This window comes from Babylonia areolata, chromosome 30 (genome assembly GCF_041734735.1).
Source record: "Babylonia areolata isolate BAREFJ2019XMU chromosome 30, ASM4173473v1, whole genome shotgun sequence".
Taxonomy (NCBI): Eukaryota; Metazoa; Mollusca; class Gastropoda; order Neogastropoda; family Buccinidae; genus Babylonia; species Babylonia areolata.
Genome location: NC_134905.1, coordinates 7,403,731 through 7,420,353, shown reverse-complemented (window position 1 = coordinate 7,420,353; position 16,623 = coordinate 7,403,731). Strand labels below are relative to the sequence as shown.

At 38.0% G+C, this 16,623-nt stretch overlaps 2 protein-coding genes across 3 annotated transcripts in view; one reads left to right on the top strand and one right to left on the bottom strand.

Annotated features, from left to right (window-relative positions):
* The window catches only part of LOC143275460 (phospholipid scramblase 1-like), a 31,209-nt gene extending 27,523 nt beyond the window's left edge, over window positions 1-3,686 (top strand). For both annotated transcript variants that reach the window (XM_076579602.1, XM_076579601.1), the window contains exon 9: window positions 2,994-3,686. The gene's annotated coding sequence lies outside the window, so the exon portion shown is untranslated. The remainder of the gene's footprint in view (window positions 1-2,993) is intronic.
* Window positions 3,687-12,358: 8,672 nt separating this feature from the next.
* Window positions 12,359-16,039, bottom strand: LOC143275456 (RING-box protein 2-like). Its single transcript, XM_076579597.1, has 3 exons — window positions 15,876-16,039; window positions 15,338-15,385; window positions 12,359-14,279 (listed from the first exon to the last, which is right to left on the bottom strand). Exons 1-3 carry the CDS (start codon window positions 16,027-16,029, stop codon window positions 14,161-14,163), a joined length of 321 nt encoding a protein of 106 aa, XP_076435712.1. The 5' UTR covers window positions 16,030-16,039; the 3' UTR covers window positions 12,359-14,160.
* Between the last annotated feature and the right edge of the window lie 584 nt (window positions 16,040-16,623).

Sequence of the window (16,623 nt, the reverse complement as noted above, 5' to 3'; positions counted from 1 at the left end):
TAACACATACGCACATATAGGCAGGCACAAACTTAAATAAACACACGCACACACAAAACACATTCATATACATGCATGTAGTTATGTACACATACATATGTATACACACATAGTCAAGCACAGCTAACGCAAAGGAAGTGGACCTGCCACAATTGAACTTATTGCTGAGGGAAAAGGTGAGTTTTGAGACGATACATACATACATACATACTATACATACACTATACATACATACATACATGCATATCTATGCCCACATACATATGAGTATCATCATCATCATCATCATCATCACATGCTGTCATGTATTGATGTAGAATTTCTTGGACTAAAGGTCCAGTGTGCGTTCTGTTCCCTTTCTGAGGGGGGCATCCTGTTCTTGGTTTCATTGTGGGTGTGACTTGTTTTGAGACACATTACTTTCCCTGATGAAAATAATTTTACCTGACAGATATAGATAGATGGATACTCATATATATATATATCACACGTATTTGTGTGTGTGTGTGTGTGTATGTAAGCATGTATTCAATGGATTGAGAGTGTTGTTAGTGTGTGTGTGTGTGTGTGTGTGTGTGTGTATATCTTTGAACAAAAAATCTAACATATAGATAGATAGATACTCATATACATATCACGCGCATTTGTGTGTGTGTGTGTGTGTGTAAGCATGTATTCAATTGCTTGAGAGTGTTGTTAGTGTGTGTGTGTGTGTGTGTGTGTGTGTGTGTATCTTTGAACAACAATTCTAAGCCTGAAAAATACAGTGGTATATAAAACACTCAGTAGTTCCTGTAAGTGGCAGTAAGTTGCAGTATTCAGCACAATGTCTTTCTCACTTGGAGGCTCTGCTCGAAATGTTTTAACTTTTAAGTTGTTTTTGAACAGAAATTTAAGCCTGAAAAATAATATCGTGGTATATAGAATGCTCAGTAGGTTTACTTACTGATTTGTTTACTTGCTCGCTCTTTTGTGACCTTTTGACAAGTTTGTTGTATTGTATTCAGTACTGTTGTATACTGCACAGTATTGTTTCCGTATATGTATTGAATAAGTTATTTCCTTATGATAATTATAATATGCAGTGCACAAGTACTTGTAAATGATTCATCAGGGTGTGCCCAACTCAACTTAAGGAAGAGAACAAAGACTTTTGCAGAAAATTTCATTTCTGGCATTAAAGAAAGAGTAAAAGAAAGTAATTTTGCCCCCCCCCCTTTTTTTTTTTCTTCTTTGTTTTGTTTTTGTTTCTTTTTCATTCATTTTCATTCTTTTATTTATTGTTACCTACCATGATATAAAATCACAAACGTCAAGTTTCGAAAAAGGCATTTGAAACAGACACAAGAAATTAAAGCCCCTACTCTACAAGACCGACTAGACAGTAATAGATATGATCAAGTTCTCAGTGGAAGAGCAAGGCATGTTTAGATATCCATCATATATATCAGAATGTTGTTGTGGTAATTGAACATTTAATTTCTGGGGTTTTGTTGGTGTTTGTTGTTTTTGTTTTTTTTGGTGGGGGTATAGATGATGAGGGGGGGTGTGGGGGGGGGGGGGGTTGAGAGGGAAGGAACTTCATCTGTACATCAGTATTTAGCTTCTTTTGGGGGGGTGGGAGGGAGGGGAAGTGGTCATGTGAATTTCCAGCTGCTCCTCTTTGTTTGTCATACAATTTGTGTGTATCAAAAAATTGTTCAACGTTCTTGATCAGCATGCGTTCACCACAGTTGCATGGTCGTCTCCTCCGTCGTCCCATTTGATTGTTGTTGTGACACATCATATCGAGAGATGTTCTTTACTCATGATTGTGTTGATGTGTTGTTTATATGTTTTGTGTGTGTGTGTGTGTGTGTGTGTGTGTGTGTGTGTGTTCTTTCCCCATAATCATGTTGCTGTTGTTGTTCATATGCTTTGTGTGTGTGTATGTCGATGTGTTCTGCTGAATGTGTTGTAACTTTCTTCAAACACTCTCTGCACAGGCTGTTTTGCTTTGCATCCAAAAACAAGAGAATGCTTTTCTGATTGCATTTTGATGCCTTTCTGTGTTGTGCTTATAGTGTTGATTGTGAAAATTGTGTATGTATGTGTGTGTGAGCAAACATTCTTGTGTGTATGTGTTTTTTGTTTGTTTGTTTGTTTTGTTTTTTGCTGCTCTGTGTGTGTGTGTGTGTGTGTGTGTGTGTGTGTGTGAGATAATCTGTGTGTCTGTGTGTGTCATATACTGTGTGTGGATGTGGGTGTGAAAGATCAGTATACATGAATATATCAGTATGAACCTATTTGTACAGTTTATATTATTAGTAGTAATTCACGATGTGCAGTATTGGGACTGTTTGTTTATGGTGGATGAAGTTGAATGGAAGCATGATTTTGAATAAGATATACTTAAGATTTTCATCTTAACTGTGATGTATTTTGACAAATGAAATATGAAGAAATGAGCGTACATAGTTACATACATGATTGAAAACAATTGCCATTGGGCACAGAAAAGTATACACATGTGTTTGAATGTGTGAGCGTGTGAATGTGTTTTTGTGCGTGTCTGTGCTTGTGTGTGTGTGTGTATGATCTTCAGTTTAACGTCTATTCAGTATAAGTGTTATTAGATGGAAAAAAGGGAGGTAGTGGGAGATAGAGAGGGAAAAAGAGTATGTGTGTGTGTGTGTGTAACAGTGTGTGTGTGTGTGTGTGTGTGTGTGTGTGTGTGTGTGTGTGTGTGTGTGTGTGTGTGTGTGTGTGTAACAGTGTGTGTGTGTGTGTGTGTGTGTGTAACAGTGTGTGTGTGTGTGTGTGTGTGTGTGTGTGTAACAGTGTGTGTGTGTGTGTGTGTGTGTGTGTGTGTGTAACAGTGTGTGTGTGTGTGTGTGTGTGTGTGTGTGAATGGGTGTCTTCTTTGACAGTAAGGATTATCAGTTTCAAACTTCTGCAGATTTTTTTCTTTTTCTTCTTCTTTAACAATCCTTTCATTTTCTTCCTTATTTCAGAACTGGCTTTGCAGATTCTTCTTCGACCCCAGAAATAAATGCGTGGACCACTTTGCCAAATGTCAACTGCCTAAGTTATCATCATCATCATCGGTTCTCAGTAGTTTATTTTGCATGCTGAGTTATGTTATGAATGAGTTATGCATGCCGATATTTGCTTATTTTATTACGAGTGACACAGAAACTGCAGAGGACAATGCTGTACACATGCTACAGTTTTGTGTGATGCCTTTTTGATTTAGTCACAGAAAGCTTTAAGTTTTTTTTATTTTGACATTTAAAAGCAAAACAAAAAAAATAACAACGTATCTTTTCACCAGAAAAAAAATTGTATTTGTGATTTGATTTATATATCTGTTCACTGGAAGCAGTCATATTTTATCTTTTCATTGGAAGCAGATTTCCGATTTTGTATCTTTAAACCACAAAATTAATCTTTGTCCTTTGTTTTCCAAAAAAGCAAACAAAAATTAATATCTCCTTCTGCCTTTTACTTAGAAGTTATTTGTTATTTAAATTGTATCTTTTCACCATAATTTCATTATTTGTAACAAGACTGGTATCTTTTCACTACAAACAATTAGACATTCAGTTTGTATCTTTTGTCCGTAAACAAATCTTTGAGTTGTACTTAATTGATGCTTTATTACGAGTATAATAGTTCCTGTGTTGGGTTGATTTGCAAATCAGAATTTTTGCCTGCTAAACTTGATCATGGTGTGGTTTTTCTGTTTTCTTCATTAAATGTTTTGTTCTCTCTCTCTCTCTCTCTCTCTCTTTTATGTGATTTTCTTTTCTGTTTCTTTGTTTTTCTGACCAGGGAATCTCGTTACGATGGTTAACTGGACTTTCTTCAGCATCAGAACTTCAGGTTCATTTTGATTGAACAAAAAACAAAACCAAAAAAAAAAAGGGGGTTGGGGGGAGGTGGGTAGGGGTTGTGAGGGTGAGGAGGGTGGGAGGGGGGGGGGGGCGGAATAAAGGGAAAAAGAAAGATGTGACCAGTGGAACACAGACTATGGAGAAAGTTATCTGTTACTATTACCCCTCCGCCCCCACCCCCACCCCCCTACACCCCCCCTTTCTGTTTCTAACTTTTGAAGATTTCCCTTCCCTTCCTTTGTCAATCCGTTTCAGTTCTCTGACTTGTTCTCCATGCGACATGTTGTTGGTTTTTGTTGTTGTTGTAGTGCCCCTTTGAAGATTGGCATGTGTGTGATTTTTTTTTGTTTTTGCTTTTTTTTTTTTGTTGGTGTTGTTTTCTGTTTTTGTTGTTGTTGTTTTCAATATATACAGTGTGTGCTCACTCTTTTTTTTCTCTTTGTCTTTGTCTTTTTCACAGTTAGATAGTTAGATTGTAAGCGCGGAATGTGTGTTATGTTGTTTTTTTTATTCACAGGTTGCTGATGTTTTCGTGGTCTTTGTTGTTGCGTTGATGCACAAGTTTGATCATGCTGTTTTGTTCTGTACAGAGTGCAGTGTAGTTAAGTTTATATTTTGAAAGAAAGTAGTATAGTGAAATAGGTGCCTCAATACTTGGTTGTTGGTTGGTTTTATTTGTTTTTGGCTTGTTTTGGGTGGGGTTTTGTTGTGTTTTTTTGTTTGTTGTTGTTGTTGTTTTTTTGCATTTCTTTGTTTCCAATGTCTCCTTGCAAATTTATCGGTTTCATATGTAGATAGAAATACAGATAGACAGTATCTACAGATAGAAATGCTGATAGATAATGTGGTGTGTGTGTGTGTGTGTGTGTGATGAAATAAAAAGAAAAAAAAAAAGGTTCCAAGGGTAATCATGTTACTATAGTTGACGGAGTCGATATTTTACGGACACAATATCAGAATGATGAAAATGTAGATTAGCTCTTACACCTCCTAGACAGTGAGCTCATGGCGTATAGGAGTGAAAAAGTTTTGCATGCATAAGCTTGTGGACACACAGAGTGAAACACACAAACAAAAATACCTGCACACACACTCACAAACGTTATGCACACATGCACGCACGCACACACACACACACACACACACTCCGGTACACACACACACAAACACACACACATACACTCCGGTACACATTCACACACACACATACACACACACTCCCAACCAGCAGAAGTTTATATACAGTGGCATTCATCACTGACTGACTGTTTGGCTTAGAATGGCGGTATATGTCTGTGATAATGATAACAATAATGATAATGATGCTTTGTTATGGTGTGTAACTACTACTGTTGGGGGCCTTCTTGCTTCTTTTTTACATTCTTTTTTTTTTTTTTTTTTTTGATAAGTGTATTTCAGCATGTATTGTTGAGATTATTTTTTAAAATCTGTCAGTGTTTGCTTTGGAATAATAATTAAAAAAAAAAATCACATGATCTTTGATTTAAAAAAAAAAAAGAAAAAAAGAGGAGGCTGAGTAGGGGGGAGTGGGAGGGGGGATAATTTGCTCTGCTTTTTTCTTTAATTTTTTTAGGTGGTGTAGCTCTTATGGGTTTGTCTGCACGTTGTGACACCTCCTCGAAACTGATACTTCATGCATTGCCTGATACTTCATGCATTGCTTCTTCTCATTTTTTTTATCTTTTTTTTTTATTTTTTTTTTTTTTAATTCATGATTCCCTTCACTGCCTCTCTGTGATCAAAGTTGTTGGCACTGGTTTGTTTTTCTGTTTGTTCGTTTCTTTTTTTTTTTTTTCTTTTTTTTTCTTTTTTTGTTCCTCATTTCCCCTTCCCATGCATTTTGATTGATTAGAAACTGGCGACATTTTGTTGGTCAGCTTTCCATTTCTGCGGCACTTCATTGTAATTCTTCTTTCACCTTTAACCCTGTGAAGAGTCGCTGGCTCACTGCGGAGAACTGTTCACCAGAGTCTGGCAGGGTCTGCTGGTCGTGTGTCAGGCCCTATGTCTCTGCAGACCCAGACGCTGTTGTGCTGTTGCTTTATAGGCGGAGGAGGAAACCTTTCCCAACGGCTGTGAAGGCGGAAGAGGATGACCAAAGGGCAGGGGGAGCTCTTATCCTTGGCTGGAAGTCCTCCTAGGAGACGGAGCTCCAAGGAAAAAACCTGCACTTGCCAAGGCCGTTCTACACATGGCAGTATCTGCACCTGTGGGACTGTGAGCGTCGGTCGGTAGGCAAGAGAGTGGGGAAGGGACTGCACAACTCCTCACTAAAAAAAAAGTCACCTGTGCTGGTCAGGCAACCAGGCTAATGTCGGATTTTCCCTTGCAACACCTGTGGGAAGTGCTGCGCATCCATAATCAGCCTCTTCTTCCATATGAGGACACACACCAACAGATAAGCCTGCCTGCCTACTCATCCATCGGTCTGATGGGAGACTCCATCCATTATAAGTTTATTTGTTTTCAGTGTTGTGGGTACTTCATTAGCAGCGCACCTGTAAGGTTTAACGAGAATGAAAAGGAATGGTTTTGGGGTTTTTTTATGTATAAGATATTGGAAGAATTCACATTGGTTCTCTATTTGTTTTCAGTGTTGTGGGTATTTCATTAGCAGCGCATCTATAAGGTTTTGTGAGAATGAAAAGAAACTTCTGGATTTTTTTTCCAATAAAATATTGGAAGCATTAATATTGGTGTTTAGTATGGTTGGGAGTTTTTTTATACTTGCCTTGAAACAAGTGGTTGCTTTGATTTGATTCACCGTGTTTGTGACATTCTATTGTCAAAACTGTTCGTTTGCTGATTAGAATGTGCTCTTTTTGCTGGTGCTTTTTCCCCCCTTTTTTTTTTTCTTTTTTTTTTTTCCCCTTTCTTGCTGGTGATTTTACAGCTGCTTTTTGATATGGACACTTTCAGCATATGATGCATTCACTTGTGAAAGGACTTCAGTATATCTGCTGCTTCATATTTGCTTTGTCACTTTCGAAAACATGTTAATGGAAAACACTCTCATGCGATGTTGGACAAAGCATCTTAACATGAAGTTGGTGTGCTGTTCTTTTTTTTTTTCTATCAGGATAGAGTTACTGTACCTTTTTATTTTATTTTATTGCTCAAGACTTATGAATGTTCGGTATTTGTTATTACATTTATTGCTCTGGATTTCTGAATGTCTTTCATCCTTAAATTTATGCTTTCAGTAATATCGTTTCATGTTTTCTTTACATCATTCTTCATGTTTCATTTTCCGCTGTTCCTTTTCCTCAATTTCAGCAAGCATCTATCCACCAAATGTAGTGTTTGAATGAAACAGATATATTCCCCATCATCTGCTTTAGTCACAGGTTCAAATCACAGTTCTTTTCATATACAAAATAGAAAATAGAATTAAACTGAATGGTTTGGGTCTGATTTCACCTGCTTTATTCTTTGATTCACCATGTAGTTGAGGAATTGAGTGACCACAGCTCTTCAACAGATTTTTGTTGCTTTCAAAATGAAAAATAAAATGAATGGCTCAGGTCTTAGTTTTCACCTGCTTTATTCTTAGGTTCATCCTAGCATTGAGGAATTAAAAAAACCCAGCTCTTCCACAGGTTCTTGTTGTGTACAGAATCCAAATAAATTGAATGGCTCAGGTCTTAATGTCACCTGCTTTATTCTTTGGTTCATCAAAGCATGGAGGAATTAGGACCACAGTTCTTCAACAGATTCTTGTCGCAAACAAAATCAAAATAAATTGAATGGCTCAGGTTTCTCTTCCTGGGTGCTGTTTTACGGTCGGGTTTAACAGTTGCTCAGATTTCTACTCAGCAGGGAGATGGTTGTATTGGGACAGTGCCTTTCTGTGCTGATTGCTTCCTTGGCTGAAATTGACTTAATTCTTTGTTTTCCTATCTTTTTTTCTCTGGGAATCCCCGCACCACTGTTATAAGTCTTAAACACATAGCAGTATAGTATGATACTACTGTTTTCAGGCTTTTTTTTTTTTTTTTTTTTTTTTTTTTTGCTGAAATTGACTTTATTCTTTATTTTTCTTCTTTTTTTTTCTCCGGGAATCCTCACACCAATGTTAAGTCTTAAAACACAGCGGTATGGTGTGATATCACTGTTTACAAGCTGTTTGGTTTTTATGAATTGTTTTCTATTTAAATGAAAGTATTAGGGTGGGACTTCTGTATTTTTGTTTTGCTTTATTATGTTTAAAAAGAATGCTCACCTGTTTTTTTTTCTGTTTCTTTTTTTTCCTGGGATGGATTCGTTGCTCTGGGAGTTGGGAATATACTATGCCTTGTTCCCTGCCATTCTCTGCAAAACAGTCTGTGGCTGGTTAAAATAAAATGATTTTTATAATGCTACTTTCGTCTACACTCACAGACGATGAGCAAGTGTTGGGTTGATCTTGCATGTCACTCTTTTTTTGTCCCGCTTTTTCTTTGCTCATTGCTCATTTCAACTTTTTTTTTTTCTGTCTGTTAACAATGATTATTATCATGACTAAAAATGCTCTTGTTACGATCATTATCCTCGTCATTTTGGAAATGGGAATTTTCAACTATTCAACAAATAAATGTGGGTCAGTGGTTTTTTGAGAATTTTTTTTTTTATTAACACCTAGTTATCAGCTAAATGCTGAAATGTTTGTACATTTTATATTTCAACGCATTGTGTCATTTCGAAGCATAAGGGAAGGAATTCTTTTGCTCATTTTTGTCCAGACTTTCCTCTGCTCAAAGCTGCCTGTATGTTGTGTATTGTTTTCACTGTCTTTGTATTACTTAGGAGGTTCTGTAAAATCTCCCAGTCTTGATTGGCTCCTGACGTGCGCAACGGCCAAGGGGTTAAACACTGAGCTTTGAACTGTAGGATCGACGGGCGCAGTAGCCGAGTGGTTAAAGCGTTGGACTTTCAATCTGAGGGTCCCGGGTTCGAATCTCGTTAACGGCGCCTGGTGAGTAAAGGGTGGAGATTTTTCTGATCTCCCAGGTCAACATATGTGCAGACCTGCTTGTGCCTGAACCCCCTTCGTGTGTATACGCAAGCAGAAGATCAAATACGCACGTTAAAGATCCTGTAATCCATGTCAGTGTTCGGTGGGTTATGGAAACAAGAACATACCTAGCATGCACACTCCCGAAAACGGAGTATGGCTGCCTACATGGCGGAGTAAAAACGGTCATACACGTAAAAGCCCACTCGTGTACATATATGAGTGAACGTGGGAGTTGCAGCCCATGAACGCAGAAGAAGAAGAACTGTTGGATCCTTGGTTCAAATCCAAGTCATGGCGCTTAGTGGGTTAAGAGTGGAGATTTTTTTCCATCTCCCACGTCAACAGATATGAAGACCTAGTTGCCTGAACCTTTTATGTTGACACACCTGCACAAAATCAAAGGCACACGTTAAAGATCCCAAAATCCATGTCGGCGTTTGTTGGGATTTGGAAATAAGAACATAACCCAGCATCCACACAGGCCTGAAGTGGGAGTGTGGCTGCCTACATAGTGGGATACAAGTGGTCTTGCTTGTGAAAGCTCACTCGTACATACGGACACAGATCTGCATGTTTTATTTTAAGTGTACTGTGAAACTAATTGAAAATATTGTTCATTGTTTTAAAAAAAAAAATGTTAGCTTTAATAGTGACTTTGTCTAACTGAATATATTCATGTTATTTGTTGACTGTGAAAACTGTTAGTGATAGCCTTTTTTTTTGTGACTTTTGTGCTTGCGTCTTTGTGCTGTTATCCTGTTGGAATACTTTTTGTGTAAAAATCTATTTTTTATTGAATGGGATATTTGCTTTTGATTTTGTTTTTTGGTTGATTACAAAGCCCTATATATTTTTATTTGAATTATACGATTATGAATTATTATATGAATTATGAGATTTGTGTTTTATTGCAGGCATCTTCGGTGAACATTGATTTTTGTTTGTTATTATTGTTTGTAGTAATTGCTAAGGAACTGTTTTGTGTATACTGCTAAGTTAGGAAAAAAATTGCCAAATTGCATCCACTGATTGGTGTTTAGTGATATATGGCATAAATATGTATTCTTCACATTCATTTCAGCTTGAGCCAGTTTGCCTTTATAACTCCTATATACTGTTAACATTTGATACATATATATATATATATATATTTCTAGCATTGATCATAGCATTTGCATTGAATTTCCTTGTTAATGTTTATGGCCATTTGTCGTTCATGATTATAACCATACTGGCTTGTTTTCAGCAGGTTCTAGGTTGTGTGGACTACTTTTTATTTTGCTAACTTGTTCTCTCGGTGGTTTCTTGTGTGTAAATCATCATGCATAAATATTTTGTATGTCGCCAGACCTGGGTATCCCTACACAGTTACTGGCATACTTTTACACACACACACACACACACACTGGTGTACAGAATATGAAAGAGAGAGGTGTACTCTGATGCTATGCATTGTGTCGAAAGCGCTTTGATTTGTCACTGCCCAAGATCGAGCAAACTCTGATGCTATGGATTGGAAGTGTTTTGATTTGGCTCAGCCCAGGATTGAGCACTCTGTAAACATCTTTATTATCGTATATTTATAAGATTAATGGGAGCGTTTCTTGAGGAGCTTTAAAACGCAAGCCTTGTGAGTTGTGGTTGCACAAAGGTTTACCTGGGCAGTACTTTTATTCTTATAATCTTATCACCCAACCGCACAGGGGCACTTGTGGCTGAAAAAAACTGCAGGTTATCAATCATATAAAAGTACAACCCTGTTAGACAGAATATGGCTACCTAAATGGCTCAGACATACAAGCGGGAACTTGTGCCCATAATAGGAAGATAATGGCATTCTCGACACAGTGGCATTTGGTGAGCGTTATCGCTTATTTGGCCAATTACTGCAAGCTGCTCAATCTGGCACACCAAATAAACATCAAAGAGATTCCTTTCCAACACCACAAAACCTTTGAACAGAAGTGTCCGGGGGGAGTGTTGGGGGGGAGGGCAAAAAAAGTGTTGTCACTGGAAAAATTCTTTGGAACATTTCACTTTGATAGTGAAATACACTCGATATAAAAGATATAAATATGTATGCACACACAGACACACACACTCATGCATGCACGCACACACACAGATGCACAAACACACACACATGCTGGTGGAACTGCACTGTGGAGCTTGGCTCTCCCTATAGACAGCAGTCCAAATTCAACACTCAGAAATCTGTTACGTTAAAAAAAATGTTACAGTACAATGCAGTATAGTGACTGTTAATCTCATGAGCCAGTTGTAGGGGTAAACGGGTCTATGTATCATGGCTTTGAAGGACTATTTTTTGCAGGTTTGTATGTGTGTACATATATATATGTGTGTACATATATATATATATGTATGTATATATATAATCTTAGCAAGATGTTTTTGTCTGTCTGGTGGTAGTTCTTTCTTTTCAATAATTCAAACAAGGTTTTCAGAGCATTAGCGGGCATTTAATTTAGATTTATTCATCCAGTAAATTTTTCATTTAAAAATATATAACTGTGAGTGGTCATTTGATTGTGTAAGTGTGTGTGTGTGTGTGATGTGTGTGAGGGAGTGTGCGTGGTATGCATGTGTGTTTGTGTATTTGATTCCCTGTATATGTATTGTGTATTGTATTTTGTCCATTACTGTATTTCTCTTTTTGTCACAACAGATTTCTTTGTGTGAAATTCGGGCTGCTCTCTCCAGGGAGAGCGCGTCACAACACTACAGCACCACTTACTTTTTTGCATTTTTTTCTGTGTGCAGTTTTATTTGTTTTTTCTATCAAATTGGATTTTTTGTACTGAATTTTGCCAGGAACAACCCTTTTGGTGCTATGGGTTCTTTTACATGCGCTAGGTGCATGCTGCTCATGGGACCTCGGTTTATCATCTCATCCAAATGACTAGCGCCCAGACCACCACTCAAGGTCTAGAGGAGGGGGAGAAAATATTGGCAGCTGAGCCCCAATTTGAACCAGCGTGCTCAGATTCTCTCACTTCCTAGGCGGACGTGTTACCTCTAAACCATCACTCCACTTCTAGGCCATCAATCCACTTATGATTAGTTTAATAAATGGTATTGGAATCACTTACATGAAATATTTCATGGCTAGATTCATACAGAGGGGCTGTCAAAAGCACACTTCACACACATTTCTCTCTGTGTGTATGTGTGTGCATGCATGTGTGTGTGTGGGTGAATGTGTAAGAGACCGTCAGTATTTCATGTATGCATGTTATTTCTGTTCCTGGATTTATTCACATTAAGGGACAGAATACCAATTCTACACTTTGAACATATTTATGTGTGTGTATGGTGTATGTATGCGTGTGTGTTTGTGTGAGAATGTTTCAGGAATACATATGGTATTTTTTATTCCTGTATACATTTTCATGCAAACAAAGGGAGGGAATACCAACACCACACCACACCACACCACGCAGATAAGTTTGTCATCTCTGAAGAAAGTCAACTCATGGATTGATTTAATGATCAAAGCAAGGCATTCAAATGATACAAACTAACAATCTTTCACACATTTGATTTACATTTCAAACTGTCCTCTTTCTTTCACCAGGCTGAAGAGATGGGTCTTAAAAGTTTTAGTATTAAAAAAAACAAACAAAAATAATTCGATATTAAGTCAAACACTAATGATCTGTCAGTCAAATGAAATATTATTAGCTTAACCCCTTGACTTCTGCTAACGAGTATGCTCGTTGGTGAAGGTCTGTCACCTCACTGTGATCAGATAGATCTTGCGTTACAGGTCAGGATGTCACACACCACTCTGCATTTGGACTTCTTTCTTGGGAGGGTATTACTTTTGTTCAGCAAAAATCGATGACACCAGATTTCAGTATATAAAAAAGAAAAAAAGAAGTGGTGAACGCTCTTTAAAATTCCAGCCATGCTGATCTCATTTCACCAAGTTACAGCAGTCAAAAGGTTAATTTCTACAGTGCAGGTAAATTATAAATTTACCATTCAAAATATTGGTATTTCTTAGTCTTACACTACAGTTATCACACACGATTTCATAGAAATTTTCCAGTCAATATGACAAGGACTTTGAACTCGTTTAATTTTTTGCAGCTTATGTTGAGCGTGGTATAAAAAATAAACTGAATTTTCCCTGTTGTATATCCAAGGGACATGCATACATACTAATGATGCACTCTAGTAGTCTAAAGCTCAGTGGAAATAAATTCTCTCTCTACATATATGTATACATTTTTTTTTTTTTTAACCCAACATATTTTTCATTTTTGGCAAAATCTGTTCTCTCTTGGCAATGAGTTTTGACAAACATTCACACACCCGCTCTCTCTCTCTCTCTCCTTACCAGATGCACTCAAGATTGCACATAAAAAATACACAGCTCCAACAATCATCAGTGTGACTCAATTCTCCTGTCAAAAGAGTGATAGAAAAAAAAACGAAAGAAGGAAGGAAAAAGACAGAACTAGTCGTAACAATTCAACAGTAATGGACATGGTCAAGATCTCTGCTTTCACTCACTGCACAAACACACACACACATCTGACCCATTTCTTCCAATCCACTATTACCACTCATCTCTCTTGCATTCACACACACACACACAGACACACACACACAAGGTCAAAGGTCCCATAGCCTTATATAGCCATCAGGGCAGAGAATTCACACCCAGTGTCTACGGCTCGACGTAACAGAAAGGCTGGGCCCAACCCTCTTCTTCCAATCTTGACCCGTCCGAAGTCAGGTACTCATTCACATCTGGGTGGAGTGAGGGGGAAATCGGAGTAAACCCCCTTTCCCAAGGACGCAGTGCACCGCTGAAACAGGGCAAGCCTTTAAACCATGATCCCTGGTGAAAAACGGATCAGAAGATACCAAGAACTCCTGACCCATGCCGCAGTGAGCACCTCCACACAAACACAATGGCACAAACCAAATCAACATTGTTGCTGAAACATGAAACAAAAGAAAACAACAAAAAGGGCAAAACAACAACAACAACAACAACAAAAAACCCGATTTGATGCACAATCAAGATTTTTTTTAAAAAAGAAATCAACATCAAGCGAAACGTTTTAATGCAACAGTCTTTCTTTTTTCTTATTTTCTTAAAACCTTTTTTTTTTTTTTCCAACACCCAATCAACGTCAGTAAAAAGTAGGCGAGGGACACAACCAACAGAGAGGGCCAATAAGGGGTCAAGGTCATGGGTGGGGGGTCAAGGTCAAGGAAGGTGAAGGTCGGTGGCTATTTCCCGATGCGCTGCACAACCCACTCCTGCTGGCACAGGGGGCAGCGGTTGTTCTGCTTCACCCACAGTGACATGCAGCAGTTGTGGAACGAGTGGTTGCAGTCCCCCCACACCACTGAAAACAAAACGGAAATCATAATAATTCAACAGAAATATATATATCTATATATATAGTCGCTATCATCATTATCATTATTATCACTATTAGTTGGTAGTAGAAGTAACATCAGAGGCCTGACCATAACCTATAATATATAAACTTTATATATATATATATATATATATATATAATTATTATCATCATTAGTAGTAGTAGTAGTAGTAGCAGTAGTAGAGGCCTGACCAATGTGTTATTAAAACACAGTCTGACCGAGGCTAACAGTTGGGCCAACAGCAACAGTACGATCAATGGTTTCTCCACTGCAATAGAAATCCATTTACAGCTTAGTCTTATGAGAAGAACTACTGACTCTCAAAACCAGAAGGCAATATTGCACTGGCTCTTAGTGCAGCAGCCTTGGGGTTTTATTTTGAGGGGCCATCCCAACGCCAACGCCGACTGTCCTAAAACCCTCTTGGCCAAGACAAGTGGGGATGTAGCTTGGGCAAGACATTCTCCACTATGATCAAATTCTAGCCAAGATAGTCAGAAAAGCTGTTGCCTCCTCTGCTGTTCTCATGGTCATAGTCAGACATGAATGACTCATAAACCACTGAAAACACAATATCAACCATAATAATTACAATATCTATCATAATAATTCAAGTATTCATAAATTATAGTACCCAACACACTTGTGGGATTCAGTCGTGCACGCTCACTTCTTAGGAAGACATGTTACCACTAAGCCACCATTACACACACACACACACACACACACACAGACACACACACACACACACACACACACAGAGAGAGCAACATACACAGAGAGTAACACAGATACACACAGTGACACACACACGTACAAACACATTCACACAATCACAGTAACATACACACAGTGGGAGATACACAAATTACAAGCACATTAAAACACACACTGACAGAGACACTTACACACCTACATTCCACTCTGTGTTGCACACACATACACACAGAGTGTCACACACACACACACACACACACACACAATGTACACAGTGAACTGGTCAAAATCAAGAGTTCCTCACCAACACAGTCATCTTGCTTGTTTTCAGACTGGCAGCGGAGACAGGCATCTGAATAAAACATAAAACCCAACATTCCGGGATTCATCAATTATTCAACAACAACAACAAAAAAACAAAAAACAAAAATCAATGATCAAAGCTAACTCAAAGGCCCGTCTTTATGAGAGAAAAAAAAATGGACAGGACGACGAAATGAAATCTATTCAGGGAGTATTCCGTTTCCACTTTGTAAAAGTTACAGTAAATACTGAAATGGAAAGAACGAACACGACAAGTACAAATTTTCACTCATATTAGACAAATTACACTTAAAAATTTTTTTCTCTCTTTTACATGCTTTCACACAGAAAGGACACTACAAACATTGTGAAATTCTCAAGTCTTCGCCTGCTTACCGACATCATAAAAGTTGTTGTTTTTTCTTTCCTAATACTTTGCGTTCAGGTCATTGTTCATTAACCTGAATCAGGATGACAATCGAAAATGAATCATTGTGAATACTGAATAACAAGAAGTACGCATGAAAGCAGCCTCCTACCCATCACTTGTACTCTGCAAATTGCACATGTGTCGCACTCAACGTCCCAGCTCCACATTGCTACCAGGTTCCACTTCTTCAGGGTAAACATTTTCTCTGGTTTGTTACTCGATTCCTTGTCGCCTTCGCGTTCCATATCCACCTCTTCCGCCATGTTGTCTCTTTTGCAGCTACACACAAGAGTTACTTCCCCGATATACAAGAGGAATGATAAGGAAATGACCGGCAACGATGACTACCTTTATTGCCAAAAATCATTCTGTTGCCGATAGGGGATTATTATTATTATTATTGTTGTTGTTGTTGTTATTATTGTTGTCGCTATTGTTGTTATTCCAACGTTGTGTCATGTCGTATGCAAATATTGCACGAGATGTGCAGCTGTGTAGTGTCCACTGTGATTCATAACAGCCCCTCACGGTACCGCTGAATGATTGCCGGACTAACGGCTGATGGACATTGCAGGAAAAAGAAGAAGAATAATGCGAACTTTACCCATCTCATGTATTGTGCAATGGTTTTGCGCATCAGTTGCCGGTATCCATGGGCAATTCAGTACTTCATCTATGAAGAGCTCAATGTATATATTAAATGACCGTTTCATTAAACATTCGATCCCTTGCCTTTTGAAGATATTTTGAGTAATTCTTTCAAAGTGTTTAAACCGATCAAAGTCTAATCTGAATCTACCTTTGATTGACCTGCCAGTTTTGTATTGTTGTTACTGTTCTTCTTCTATTCTTCTAAT